Source organism: Calonectris borealis, chromosome 3, assembly GCF_964195595.1.
Source record: "Calonectris borealis chromosome 3, bCalBor7.hap1.2, whole genome shotgun sequence".
NCBI lineage: Eukaryota > Metazoa > Chordata > Aves > Procellariiformes > Procellariidae > Calonectris > Calonectris borealis.
This window is the reverse complement of record NC_134314.1, coordinates 89,978,923-89,992,213: the sequence shown is the minus strand read 5'-3', so window position 1 is coordinate 89,992,213 and position 13,291 is coordinate 89,978,923. Positions and strand designations below refer to the sequence as shown.

Below are 13,291 nucleotides of genomic sequence, written 5' to 3'. Positions count from 1 at the left end.
TGCAGTAACGTCCACAGCCGTGGCTGGCTGCCATCACCCAGCAGTGTCAGCTGGGTACACTTTGTGCCCCTCCTTGATGTTCAATAAATGGTGACTATGGCCAGCTGGGAAGTTCTCACACCAGCTGAAAGTCACACCAGCTCTGGTCTCACCAACAAAAGAGTGTGCTCAGGATGGTCATCGTTCTGTCCAGAGTTGCTCTCCACACTGAAGCTATCCAATGCAGGTGATCCCAGAGGACTGCAATCCCACAACTGACACAGAGATATAGGGTTATTTGTCACCAGCCTCCTGTGTTCAGTAGCCTTCTCAGTAGCAGCGCATCTTTTGACTTGAAAAAGAATCCACCCACCTCACGTTAGGTCTCCTATCTGCCTGCTCCAAAGATAAACCCTACATATGTGCTTAAGTAGGGATAACTAGGCAGAGCTGTCTTTCTGATCCATTTCTTGTTTGTTTCTTAGGCCTCCTCTTATTTCTGCTGGGAATGGGAATCAACATTCACAGTGATCTCCTGCTGCGCCAGCTGAGGAAACCCGGGGAAGTCACTTACAAGATTCCTCAAGGTATATTCTTATCCCCCACCTCCTTGGAGAAAGTAGGGCAGCAGGATAGATAATGTGTTCTGACTGAATGCACAGCAAAGCGACAATAATAGCAGAGATGCCAGTATCGCACAGGTACTCGGTTCAGGGCCCCTCTGAGCTGCAGGGACTAGCGTGAGCTGGCTGCAGACAGTCCACGAGAAGCAACAAGAGTATCTGGAAAACAGGAGCTGTGAGGAGAGGCTTTAGGAAATGGGCTGGCTAATTTAGAGAAGATTGAAGGGGGACATAGAAAGAGCATTTTAACCTCGTAAAAGGCAGCTGCAAAAAAAGAAATAATATCTTCTCCATGCCCAGGAAGAAGTAGTAATGGACTTCTTATACTGCAAAAGGGAGTTTCAAAGTGTAAGCTTTAGGGTGAAAAAATAACACCAAGGATGCAAGATGCAGAATTTCCTTTCCATCTCCTTCAAGGTGGGTCTTGGTGAGGAAGAGTGGCCGTGGGCCAGAGCAGTGAACCAGGAAATGTCTAGCTCTGTAGAGCAATATGGATGGGGATCCAGGAGTTTTCTGGTTTTGGCTCCTTCTGCTGGCTTGTTACGGATGGTAATATCTCTCCCCCAGAGTTTCTCACCTCCAATACTTACCTGCCTCTTGTAGATGTTGTGATTAGCTAAGATGCAAAACTGAGATCCAGATTTTGCATTCCCCAAAGGTAGTGGAGTTGCAAAATATTTTTTAGGGCCTGAAGAGAGTTGACTAATGTTAATAATTTTAATTTAAATCTAATAATGGGCTTTCTTAAGTCCTTTACCATATGAAAATAAATAATTGTGGAAGTGCTGGAAGCCTCTGGGTTAGAATCACCTTTGATTCTTGTACTTGTACAGGAGTCTTGCGCAAGATCCTCCTTTGGCATGGCTCCACTGGCTTCAGGGCAGTGGGTTTAGGTTGCTGTTATGGGCTCTGAATAAGAAAGATAGCGTATTCTGCTGCTGACTTTATGGAAAGAACCTTCCATGTACATGAGATGACTGTAAAAATTACATATTTTGTCTGTCGATGCAGGGGGACTGTTCACCTATGTTTCTGGAGCCAACTACTTTGGAGAAATTGTGGAATGGTTTGGTTTTGCCATAGCAACCTGGTCCCTACCAGCCTTCGCCTTTGCCTTTTTTACTCTTTGTTGCATCGGGCCGCGTGCTTATCACCATCACAGGTATCAAACTGTTTCTTGCTGTATGCTGCTGCTTGCTCTTGGAGTGCACTTTGCAAAATGCCAGGGAGGGGCAAAGGAGCAGGGCCAGGATTCAAGATAAGATTGAAATTTAATACTATGTACAAGAAGTGTATCCACTTATTTGTGACTGGGTGAAAGTCAGGCAGCCGGCTGGAGCCCCTGTTGAGTCAAGTGGGCCTGAATGATAGTCATTTAAACTGACACGAGTTACATCACTGCTTCCACCGTGTTAAAGCCTCTTTTTACTGAGCCTTGTAAATGTGAACCTTTCCTAAGGGTTCCCTTGCAACTCTGCAGTCCTTTGGAGTAGATATGGTCCCCTGCTCTGAATTCCTAAAGTTTCTACTTAGGTCTGTTAGAACCTTAACAGTATTATCAGCTTTCACTTAATTAAATAATAGTTTCGGAATGCTCTTTTGCAGAGTAACACACAGAGGTTACAAAGCAAGGCAGTTTGGAGGAGTTGTAAGGTTCCTCAGCTGAGCTGTATTGAAACTGTGCAGTTTCCTTGTATGTATGCAGGTTCACTCTCTTGCTTATTTTCTTTCAGGTACTATCTCAAGACATTTACGGACTATCCAAAATCAAGGAAAGCCTTGATTCCTTTTGTTTTTTAATGATTGAAATATGGACTCTGTGTTCTGTTTTTATAGGGCTTTTTTCAATTCCTGGTTTTAATGTTAGGTCTGCCTGTAATTGATTGTACAAATGATAACCTGGGATTGTAACAGACAAGAAGGTGACTTGGAACTGGAGTTCTTGTTTTTAATTACAGGGGAAATTGCAGATAGTTGTGGGCAAAGGGACTCCCCAAACAACACGTTTGCTTGTCAGTGGAGTTCTGCTTATGGAAAATGGATATATAACTGCACTGACATCAGAGAAAAAGCATTGGCTAAAAACTGATGCAGAAAAGTAGAAAGTAAGCCCATGACTTCAGAGAAAGTCTTCAGCAGCCACACCAATTTATAGCACTTCTGCAGCTGCTCCTTCCTGCCTCCATGCCATAGCACAGGTGCCCTCACTCTACCGGCACTGCCCTAGGGGTTGCCACGCTTTAAACCAGAGTAGGGGTTTGCTCTACTTTGTCAAGAAAATAACTCAGCCCATTATTTTTCATCTAAAAGCCAGCTTAGCTCCCAGAACCACAATGCAACAAGAGGATACTTGTGTCGGCACAAGGTTGGGAGCAGTGTGCCATGGCACAGAGGCGATGAGAAGTACGCGGAGGTGGAAGTATCTTAAGCTGGCACTCACAAGCACAATGTCTGTGTTCCTTCCTTAAGCAACACTCTCCTCACTGTCAGATGATTAATCTTCAGCCGTCAGGGTTTTTTTAAAGTGTACTTTGTTAAAGCGATTGCAGCTCCATTAGGATTTTTTTTCTCTTACAAAACCAGAGCTCTTTTCAGAATAAAAATTTGTCCGTTCAAAAACACTCAATTGTTATTCACAAAAAGACTTGAGGAGATGGTGATGTATGACAAAAATTACAACAAATAAAAAGCTCTGTGTTGAAGAAAGTGTTCTCCAACACTGGCAGTACATTTTGTCTACGGAGAACATTTTCAGATACTCATGTTAGGAAATGATACAGAGATATTATTGAATTTTCACAAAAACACAGGATGTCTCTTCTTAATTTCAGAATATAGTTAGGAATTTTCCAAAAAATGTCATTAACCCCAAGAGGAAGAGATGTCCCCACGGATGCTGGTAGTTTTAGTTACCCTTTAGAGCATAAAATCCTGCTAAGAATTACGCTGAGCAGCTGGAAAGAAAAAGACCAGACCGCACATACTAAACATACTACCTGCTGCTGGAGTAACCTGATTGACTGTACACAATTTTCTCCAAAACACAATAAAATTTATGTAAAACACAGAGCTGTGCTAGCCTATAACTTACTGTTTGCAGAAACAAATCTCTGTGATGTTGCTTACCAAGTCCTGCTCATGCTGGCTTCTACCTTCTGGGCAAACCCTCCCTTCTTTGCTCACATTATTAATTGTCTTCATCACCGCAGAGCAGAGCAGCCAGCTGAGGCTGGGTCCCGTTGCACTAGTCCCTGTACAGCGCACAGGAGAGCTGGACCCCTTGCCACGTGTAGGGAAAGGTAAGGGAGGGGCGAAATAAGGCGCAAGCAGAATTGTTGTTGCACGGGCCGTGAGTTTCACATCAGCACCACAAACATATTTTCCTTTTGTTTCCTTATTTAAATCCTCCGTTTGGAAACACACTGGGAAGGGGGTTGCTGGGTGTGAAGTCAGGGACAGAAGGGCTGCAGGCGACGAGGATGCCGGGTGGGAGGATGCTCCAGGGAGCGGATGCTGAGTGTGAGCAGCGGCCGCGGTGCCCAGAGCTCCCCGCCTCAGCAGCCCCTCCTTGACGATTCCTCCTTGCACTTTTTTCCCCCAAACGCCTCGCAAGTGATGAGAGAGCAAATAGCCCGTGGGTGCCAGTGTTCCTAGGTGCTGTGTCCTCCATCTATTTCTGAGCCAGGGGAGAGCAGGGACCAAGCTCTGCCTCACCCTATGAGCAGAACAGGGCTTGTGCGGACTTCTCTGTCCCTCCTACCTACCTCTCCTGCCAGAACAGGACTATTCCCTGTATTTATTTCGTCTTGCTTAATATTTGCACCAGATGGACCGTTATTGCCACTGTCAGTCCCAGGCCCAGATATCCACTGCAAGGAGCTGGGGATCATGGTGGGAGAACTGGTGCTGGCCGAAGGTGGGAGGTGGCCTGCCTGCAGGTCGGGAGGCCCCGCAGCCTGGCACCCCTGCACCAGCCGAGCACAGGGTGCCTCGAGGTGCTGGGTGCTTTGCAGGAGCAGCTCCATCCTCTCTGTCATGGGCCTTGGACATGTCGCATGAAAAAGGGCTGCAGGCAGGAAAGGAGCTTGTCTTCCTCCTGCCCCCTCCCGTGGCGTTTTTGGAGAGCAGGAGCGACACACATGCACTTTAAACCCCCTACAAGCAACAACTGCAGTTCATTGTGATGGAGAGGAGACACAGGCTCTCCCCATGTCGAGCTCTCCTGTGGGGCTGGTGGCTGCTGCCCTCCCTGCAGGGACACCAGCTTGCCCCGCTGTGCACGGGAATGCCCCAGGGCAGCACACCTGGGGCCACAACGCTCCTGAGAAATTTCTTTCATCATCCCTTATTTTTATAAGGAAAAGTATATTCCCCTTGTCTCTGGGGGAAAAAGCACAGCAGACATTTTCATATCCCTCTGCTCAAGCGTCTGGAGGCTATGTACACATATGATTTCAGAGCTGACTGTAAAGTGTTTTGAAAAGCAGCGCTTTTCTGACTTTCTTTGCAATGTCCTTTTGTTCTGCCAGAAGCTAACAGAAGTGTTCTCCGCTGGTAAGCATTTAAAATAATAGCTCATTCCTTTTTTCCCCCTTTTGCAATACTTTTTTTCTGTTTAGTTTCCTTCAATCTTTCACATCTTAGTTTTCATCTATCTTTGAGGAACATTTATGTTTGGGTGCTGTTCCCCTGGAGAGGGCCTTCCTCAGGACAGCTCTGAGTGTTGCCGCTCTGCTAGAAAGACCTCTCTTACGTGGAGTTGATAACCCAGCCTTCATCCCCGCTGGCAGCCTGCTGGGAAAATTAATCCTTTATCCCCAGGACTCTTGTTAATTTAATTATTTTTGTATTGTTCAAGTGCTTTTTTCAAAAGCTGACTTTCCGTAAACATGCGCTATACCGCTGTGGTAATGCACAAATGCCTTAATCATGCATCTGACAGTTTCTTCTGTGAAACGCATTTTCTGCACCTAAGTGATCAGACAGACCACTTATTGACACCAGAATTTAGATACCTAATCTCTTCTGACAACCGAAAACAGAATTAAACACTGTTCACTGGGAGGCAAAGAGGGGAACAATGGCACTTGCCAGTCCTCGTTCCCGTCTCTATGTGCCACACACACTTCAGCCTTTGCCTGGCTTTGGTCCATGCTTCAGATGAGAGGTCACTCAAGACAATAGAAAACCAGCTCCAGGCAATGTAAGGCATTTGTAGCTATTGTTTTAAAGTATGTATTTTACATAATATATTTACACAAAACGCCAAAAAAACCCAATTTTGGCCCTTGAGTGACTGTCTTCAGGAAAAGCACTCATCTGAGAGCTGCACTCCTGCTCCCATTACTCTCCTGGAACATGAAGTCTCTTATGCTTGGCCAGAAGCTCTGAATGTTTCTGCAGAAATACCAAACCACGGTGTGTCCTGGAACCACAAATACCGAGGAACTCTCCCTGGGTAGGTAGAGTGCTCTAATGGCTTGGGCTCAAGAATATCTGTTTTGTACTCTCGATGGTGTCACTGATTGACTGATGAACTTCAGCAAGTTACTCACCATTTCTGGGGTTGTTTTCCTTTCTGTTGCTTGTCTCTGGAAATGGTCTTGAAGGCTAGGATTTGTTTTCGTAGTACTTGGCAAAGCAGTCCCAAACTCAGTTAAGACCTGTAGATACCGATATAACACAAATAAGATACAGCCTGTTGCATATTCTTGGGAGACAGGGTTATTATAATACTGCAAAACATTCTAATGACATATAAGATATCCAAATGCACTGAAATGCATCTTAAGGAGATATTTCTGTGATATTTCATCACAGAAAAAGGCCAATACATGTCACCCATTGAACCTTATGATCATTTGCTGACTGCAAAGGGATTGCCTGCTTGTTTTTGATTTGTCAAATTAACAAAATCTTTTCTAATGCAAATCACCATAGGGTCTCATTTAAATCCAAGCATAGTCTTGGAAGCCTCATATCCTCTCTTTTGCCACCTCTGGGGTCTAATTTCTCAGAGCAGGCTTTTCTAGAGACATCTCCTCTCAAACCCAAACACTGCTGTCCCTGCATGAGTAACGTGTTCTAGGAAACACAAACATCTGATACTAATCCAGGGCCAGGGCCTGCCGGTTCCGCATGAGTAGTACCATGCTCTGTCAGTAAAGGCATTGATGGCCACTGAGCTGCTCAAGAATATGCCATTATTCACTACAAACAGAGGTGGCAAGTTTGATCTCTGTGGGAGCAAAGTCGGCGGGCAGACATCAAGAAGTGCCTAATGGTAACACCTGGAAAAGTAAAGGAAGACGTTCAGGTCTGGTTCCGGTTTATGTTACCACAGGATACAAGTGCCTGCCCAATGAACCTGTCTTTAGCGCTGTAAGTCTAAAGGGTAAAAGAAAAAGACACAATTTTCGGTTGCTCTGCCTATTCAGAAGAGAACAGACTGAGCTTAACCGATGCAACGTTTGGAATAATCCCACCACCATGCCTCTCAGCTAGGTGCCAAGGCCTCTCCCCACCAGCAGAGTCAGTGGAGACATTAGCTCCTCCAGGCAGTGATTCACAACACCCAAGCTGGAAGCCTACAATCCCACATGGGAGACAGGGATGCGAGAAGTACACCCCAGTGACCGCACATCCATCCGTTACTGGCATATGCATTGCTTATGGCCAGGTAGGAGACAGCTGTGTTTGGGCACTCTGACCTGCAGTGTCATTCCCAGAACCTGACTTATCCTATTTGAACACTTCTCATACCAGCTCCGGCATCACAGGCACCTGCCAGGTTGCTTTCCAGTCTACTTGCCTACTTTTCCCAAGTTTGCCGTGTGAGATTACACATAATATTGCCACGGTCACACTTCCCTACCATACCAAACACACCACCTCTGTTCAGGCTGAATTTTTTTCACCCTGCAGTGTTGCTGCCACAAGGAAAGGCCTTTCACTATATGGGGGCGTGTTGCATTTTTACGCTGTGTGGTGAAAGATGAGGGGGCTGCTGAGGGGTTCATTTTAATGGGTTCACACAGCCTTGCTTGGGCCTTAACCGAGTCTGGGTGGAGTGGGTTTCCCCTGCCCGGCCGAGTGGTGAGAGGGGGAGCAGCTCCACGAGCCCCGTGTGCCCCCATGCTGTGCCCACCGCCCCTTGGGAGCTGGCCACGGGCTCCCCCTGCCCACATGGCGCTGGGTATCACACCTGTGAGGCGAGCTCCTCTCTCCGGTAACCCCGGGAGAATCCTCATCCGCATCCTCATCTTCCTCATCCTCATCTTCCTCATCCTTGTCCTCCCTAATAGGGGACTGCCACAGCTCGGGATGTTCCACCAGAGCAAAGCCCTCCTCGCCCAGCGTGGCCAGGTACACACACGCAGCCCTGAGTGAATCTGTTTTCTGTGACGGGAACTCCTGAAATTACTCCCATCTCCCCGGCAAGAGAGCAGCTTGCAGATGATTTGGAAATCTGCCTCTGCCAAAATAGTATCTCTGGCATTTGACCGGAAAATCTGTGTTTCAGATCCCCGCAGGAACAGAAAACCTGTCCTTTCACCAATTACAAACTTGGAAGGCATTCAAGTAGAGGAAACCAAGAAAACGTTGTTCATGGTGGATTTCTAGAGATGTGGGAAGCTGGCTCCGGCAGGCCTACAGACCATTTTAAAATACCAGCAAACATCATTCTTGGGATAAAAAGCTGGTTTGGAGGAATTAAAATATGTTTGCATCAATGGAGCTGCCCGGTCTAAATCCTCTTTTCCCTCTGCTGGGAATTTAGAACTGGCACTCTGGTAGTAAATAGGAAAATGTGTATTTCAGCACCGAACGTACTAATCCTGCCTTCTGTGCGGCGGGGTGAAACCTTACCCTCGCGCATCCTGGCGTCCTCGCACACTGAGAAATGTTTCTGGGGGTGTTAAGTGAGCTATGTCAGGCAGTCCTCTCATGTGTGATACAATTTCGGCTTCACAGCCAGCAAGCTAGAGCCCAAGCCCAAGTGGTTATTAACATACCTGTAGACAAAGTCATAAACAGCAAAGTGAGGTGACTGTCCCAAAACTGAGATGGACGCCCTGGAGCTGTGCTAATAACATTGGGCTGAACTCAGGCTTGGCAACCGGTACTTCGCAGCACGACAAATGGCGAAATTCTCCCTGACTTCAGCAAGGCTCTGGTTTCACCCGTGTTTTCTCTGTTCAGATATATTAGTGGCCTATAGCCAGTGATTTTCAGCACTGTTCCTACCCAGCCACGTGTTAGCCATAGCAACTCAGGCAAGCTTCTTTTCATAAAGCAATATTGCCATTTTCCGCTGTTTCTGACTGAGATGCTGTTTCACTGGTACTTTCAGAATTTATTCTCTGCCTAGGTCTTGGGCTGTCAATGCATTACCTACATGGGGGAGTAGAATAGACTGAGTTTGTACCCCTATGCCTTTCCCTTCTTTTTGTTATCAGAGTAATGCTTTCCAGTCTGGTTTAGCCACCAGCTCAGGCAGAGACTGCCACTCCTGCAGCCCAGCTGAGAGTATCTGCCCTTCTGGCAGGATGGAGGCCAACCCACACAGCTCTTCCTCCCTCAGCATCCCGCGGCGGCAAAACCTTGCACCATTTGATCCCATTTGATTAACTTACAGTTTGCATTGGTTTTCTCTTGTTCATGTGCCAAGAACAACCTCCTTGAAGAGTTTCCTCTCCTTTAATCCCCTCCAAGGTTTCTGAAGTCTTCTGAAATGCCTGCTGTGTTGTTTGGGTCTGTGTCAGCAAGTCCAGCACTACCCTTCAGACGCCACCTGAGCTGGCAGTCCCTGGGCTGTGGCTTGGTCCCATGGAGTCGATGCCCTGCCATCTCTTTTCACCCCTCTTAGGCTTTTCCTCTGCTGCCTTTAAAATGGATCTCAGCATTTGCCCTCCATTTGGAGGATTTGAGCTTCAGACTCTCTGGGATGCTGCAGTTGGGATTTTGCCACCCTGGGAGATGCAAGCCTGTACCCTGCATACTTCTGTTATGCGCCTACCCAGCCTGCAGCCTCCAGTCTCAGGTGGTGAATATAAGCCAGTGGAGGAAAGAAATCTAACGGAGTTTCCTGCTCTAAAAGCAAGTGAAGTTGGAAGAGACTGGAAGAGAGATGAATTTCCACCCTGCAGCAGGTCATGGAGGAGGCGAACAGAGGGGCGACTTCCTTGTACCCCCTGGGAGGGACAAAAGGGTTGGCTCCTGGACTAGGGCAGGGGGTCTGTGGCAGGATCGGCTTGCTTGGGAGGTCAGCCCAGGTCGGATGAGGAGCTCCATATCAGGTTCAATGACAGTAAGAAACAGGAAAGTTACCTGCACATGGCTGGGAAGGTCACTGGGGACTTTGAGGAGGGAGTTCAGGATGGTGTGAAGGCAACGGTAGGGCCAGTGCTCCCTGCCCAGAGAAGTCACCCCCAGACTTAGCTCTACAGCCTAAGGATGAAGGAGCACCTTTAACATCAGCTCTGATGGGTAGCAGTGGACAGTTCCGTGTATTCAGGGCGTCATCCTTGCTCCGAGCACGGTGTTATGTTCCCTGAAGTGGGGTGATGCTAGTGGTCGATGCTGGGCTGTGAGTCCCCTGGGACTCTCTGTTGGCCAGGGCTCTGTTTAGACCCAGACTATCTCTGACTTATCCCAGACTGGATGAATGGCTCCTGGCTAGAAAGGCTACCAAGAAAAAGTTTACTAATCGGGCTTCCTTGTAAGATAGGGTGGGTTCTGATGCTGCCCCAAACTTACCCATTTGTCTAAATTTCTTCTGTCCTTGTAATCCAGACATCATCTGGTTATATCTAACTAATCGTTATCATTAATTCGCAACCAATATATTCAGTGAAACCGATCCACAACTTCTGGCCAAGCCCTGGCTTTACAGGGCAGCCGGTGCCATCACACCGCGTTTCCTCAGTTTTTCTAGATGTGAGCACATCTTGTCTGAGGTCTACTGACACTGCGTCACGCTGCTGCTCAGAGGACATGACGAGCTCTTCGCTAGCCCCAGCCATCCCTGCTCCCCTGGGTGAAGCAGTGACTGGGAACTGAGTAAACTGGAATTTGAGTGAATCAAAGGAATGGTTTTGATTATGCCAGATGCCCTGGGCAATTAGTGCATTACAGAGAGGGAAAGATCTTAACCGCAGCAGTGAGTCTGCCTGGTCATCCCCCAGGAGGGTAGCGAGCGTGTGACAGTTTCTGACGAGAGCACCACGCTTCCTCTGCCCAACACACTTTTGTTTGGGGTTTTCTGCCGTGCTGAAACTCTGAGAGGAGGAACAGCCAAGGAGGGATGACTCACGGCCATGCTGGAGACCGGGCAATGACTCAGAGGTGGAGCTAGCTCACAGGCCCACTGCTGCCTTATATCACAGAGGGCTGGTGTGGTCGACTAAGGCAGTGGTGGGGCTGGAGAGGCTCCCAGCACACCCTCCCACACACTAGCGACCCCGGCAAAAGATGCAGTGACTTCTTCTTGGCACCTTCTAGCACATCCTCTGCCAAAAAATGTCCCAAATGTTCACCTGCTTCCATCTGACTTAATCTTCCCTGAACACGAGTGACCAGGCTTAGTCACGGGATTGCAGGCGAGGGCTCAACCTCTGCTTTTATGCGATAGCACCAAAGCCTACTGCAAATGCCTGGCCTGACACATCGGACAACTATATTTACCTTGTTTCTTGTCTGTATCACACTGGGACTCATCATAGTCCTGTGGTTGATTAATGCACCACGGTGACCACCCATGACACCTGCTCAAGGGATCTCTGTGGGAGTTGGAAGGACCTCCTGTGGAGGCTTCGTCCAGCCTAGAGAACTGCTCAGCTTTAGCAGCTGATCCTTGCAAGAAGCAGCTCTTGGTACCACCCTCCAGCCAGAGCTGTTGTAGGGAAGCTGTTGTGAGAGCCCGGTGCACACTCGCTCTCCAGAGGTGGATGCAATGCTCTCCCCGTCCTGCTGGAGACAGTCCTTCTGTAAGAAAACATGTTGCCCAGCTGCTATCATGTGAAATGGCAGGAAGGGCTAAGAAACATATTCAGAAGAGCTCGAAGAGTAAAGCAGACTCCTTCTCCTAGAAAAAAAATACATGCACCCAAGATAGGACACAGATTTATTTTCCCCCCTCTTCCTTAAGTTGAGGAAGGCAACAGAAGCAATGATACATTATCCTGAGTGGAAATGGCGAAAGCAAAGGTGTTTTGGGCCTGTTCCTCTCTGAGGAGCAAGGACTGAAGAAGGCAGGCGGCTGGAGGAGCAGCTCATCAGTAGCACGTTGCTTGAGTTGGGGCAAGCACTGCGTGTGACCTGCTCTTGATGCTGGGTTTGAAACCCTCTGGTATTGTCTTTTATTTCTCTTCACCAGAAGGACTTCTCAATAGCAGCAAAGTGTGTTTTGGTGATGTTTTTGTCCCTCAGTCTGAGGAGATGTTGACAGCCTCACTTCCTACCAACTGCAATGCTGCAATTGCTTAATGCAGAGTGTTGTCACGTTACTAGTTTCTCAGAAAGAGCATTACAAGTTTCTAACCTCTCATTCAAATGATTTGATGAAAATATAATGAGTTATTGCTATAGCCATAAACATCAGATGCTGCGCAAGTTTCAGTCCAAACAGCCTAAAACCCCGTTTTCTTCAATAAAATTACCATGACTAATTTGTATCTTTCAATTTGAGAATGTGTTCACACATGTAAGAAATTAACTATTTTCAGAAAAAATTACTTATTACCAGTAAATGACTATTATTTTGACTTGCACAAACAGTTGCTAATAATGCAAGATGGGGAGGGAGAGGAACACGTGTCTGTACCAGCTGTTGTTTCACTCTTATCCAAAAAGCACGAAGAAGTTGTTGGCAGTCATTGCAAAAAGATTTTCTTTCTTCCCCTTCAAGCACAAGTATAACAGCTGTTGCCTCTGGCAAGTGTAATTTTTGCCCTATTGATGCTCATCCCATACAGAATTTTATAACAGACCAAACAAAAAAAAAACCCAAATGGTAAAAGTTGTGCAATGAATCGAACTCGTTTCCCATGGTCGGCACCCAAATAAGAAAAAAGAATAATCTGGCCACATGAAGATGTAATGGCCCTGAAACCAGACCTGTCCCTTTCACTAACCAAGGAAGAAGGGCAGCAGCACCGCTTGTCACTCGGCAGGGCGCGGCCTCCTACAAGTCCTTTTCTGTTGCTGTACGAACAACTGCGCTCCTTCTCCCTCTTGGCAGCAAGTCGCTTTTTTGATAGAAACTTTATTTATTTGTTCTACATTAAGCCATGAGAAAATGCCCGCCTTGTGACAATTAAACGGCACGGCAGGGCCCCCTGCGCGCGGCGGCTCGCCTGCTCTGCTCCCTGCTGCTGGCAGACATTTGCAAGCTCTGTCTGGTTCAGAAATAAGACGTCTCCTTGCCTGAGCTGACGAAGTAGATGGAAACACATCATTTTGGTGCTGCACACAGCTTTTTCTTATATTTGTTCAGTGTCATGGCCACAAGAACAGTTTTCTCAGGGGAAGCTCTGTCAAGGTAGCCTGGGTAGTACAGCAACCAGCAACCCATATAGCGTTAGCCCTACAGGGCAGTTAAACCTTTGCTGAGCAAACCCAATCCCTATTACTATGTATCACAGAAAAAAAATCACCTTCTCAGCACAGGCAACCCCTGAGTTCTGATT

The 13,291-nt window shown here is 47.3% G+C and overlaps 1 protein-coding gene across 1 annotated transcript in view; it reads left to right on the top strand.

Moving 5' to 3' along the window:
* The window catches only part of SRD5A2 (steroid 5 alpha-reductase 2), a 28,311-nt gene extending 24,726 nt beyond the window's left edge, over positions 1 to 3,585 (top strand). Inside the window, exons 3-5 of the mRNA XM_075148144.1 lie at positions 465 to 566; positions 1,614 to 1,764; positions 2,336 to 3,585. Of these exons, the coding sequence (XP_075004245.1) occupies positions 465 to 566; positions 1,614 to 1,764; positions 2,336 to 2,402 (320 nt within the window). The 3' untranslated portion in view covers positions 2,403 to 3,585. The remainder of the gene's footprint in view (positions 1 to 464; positions 567 to 1,613; positions 1,765 to 2,335) is intronic.
* Positions 3,586 to 13,291: the final 9,706 nt, after the last annotated feature.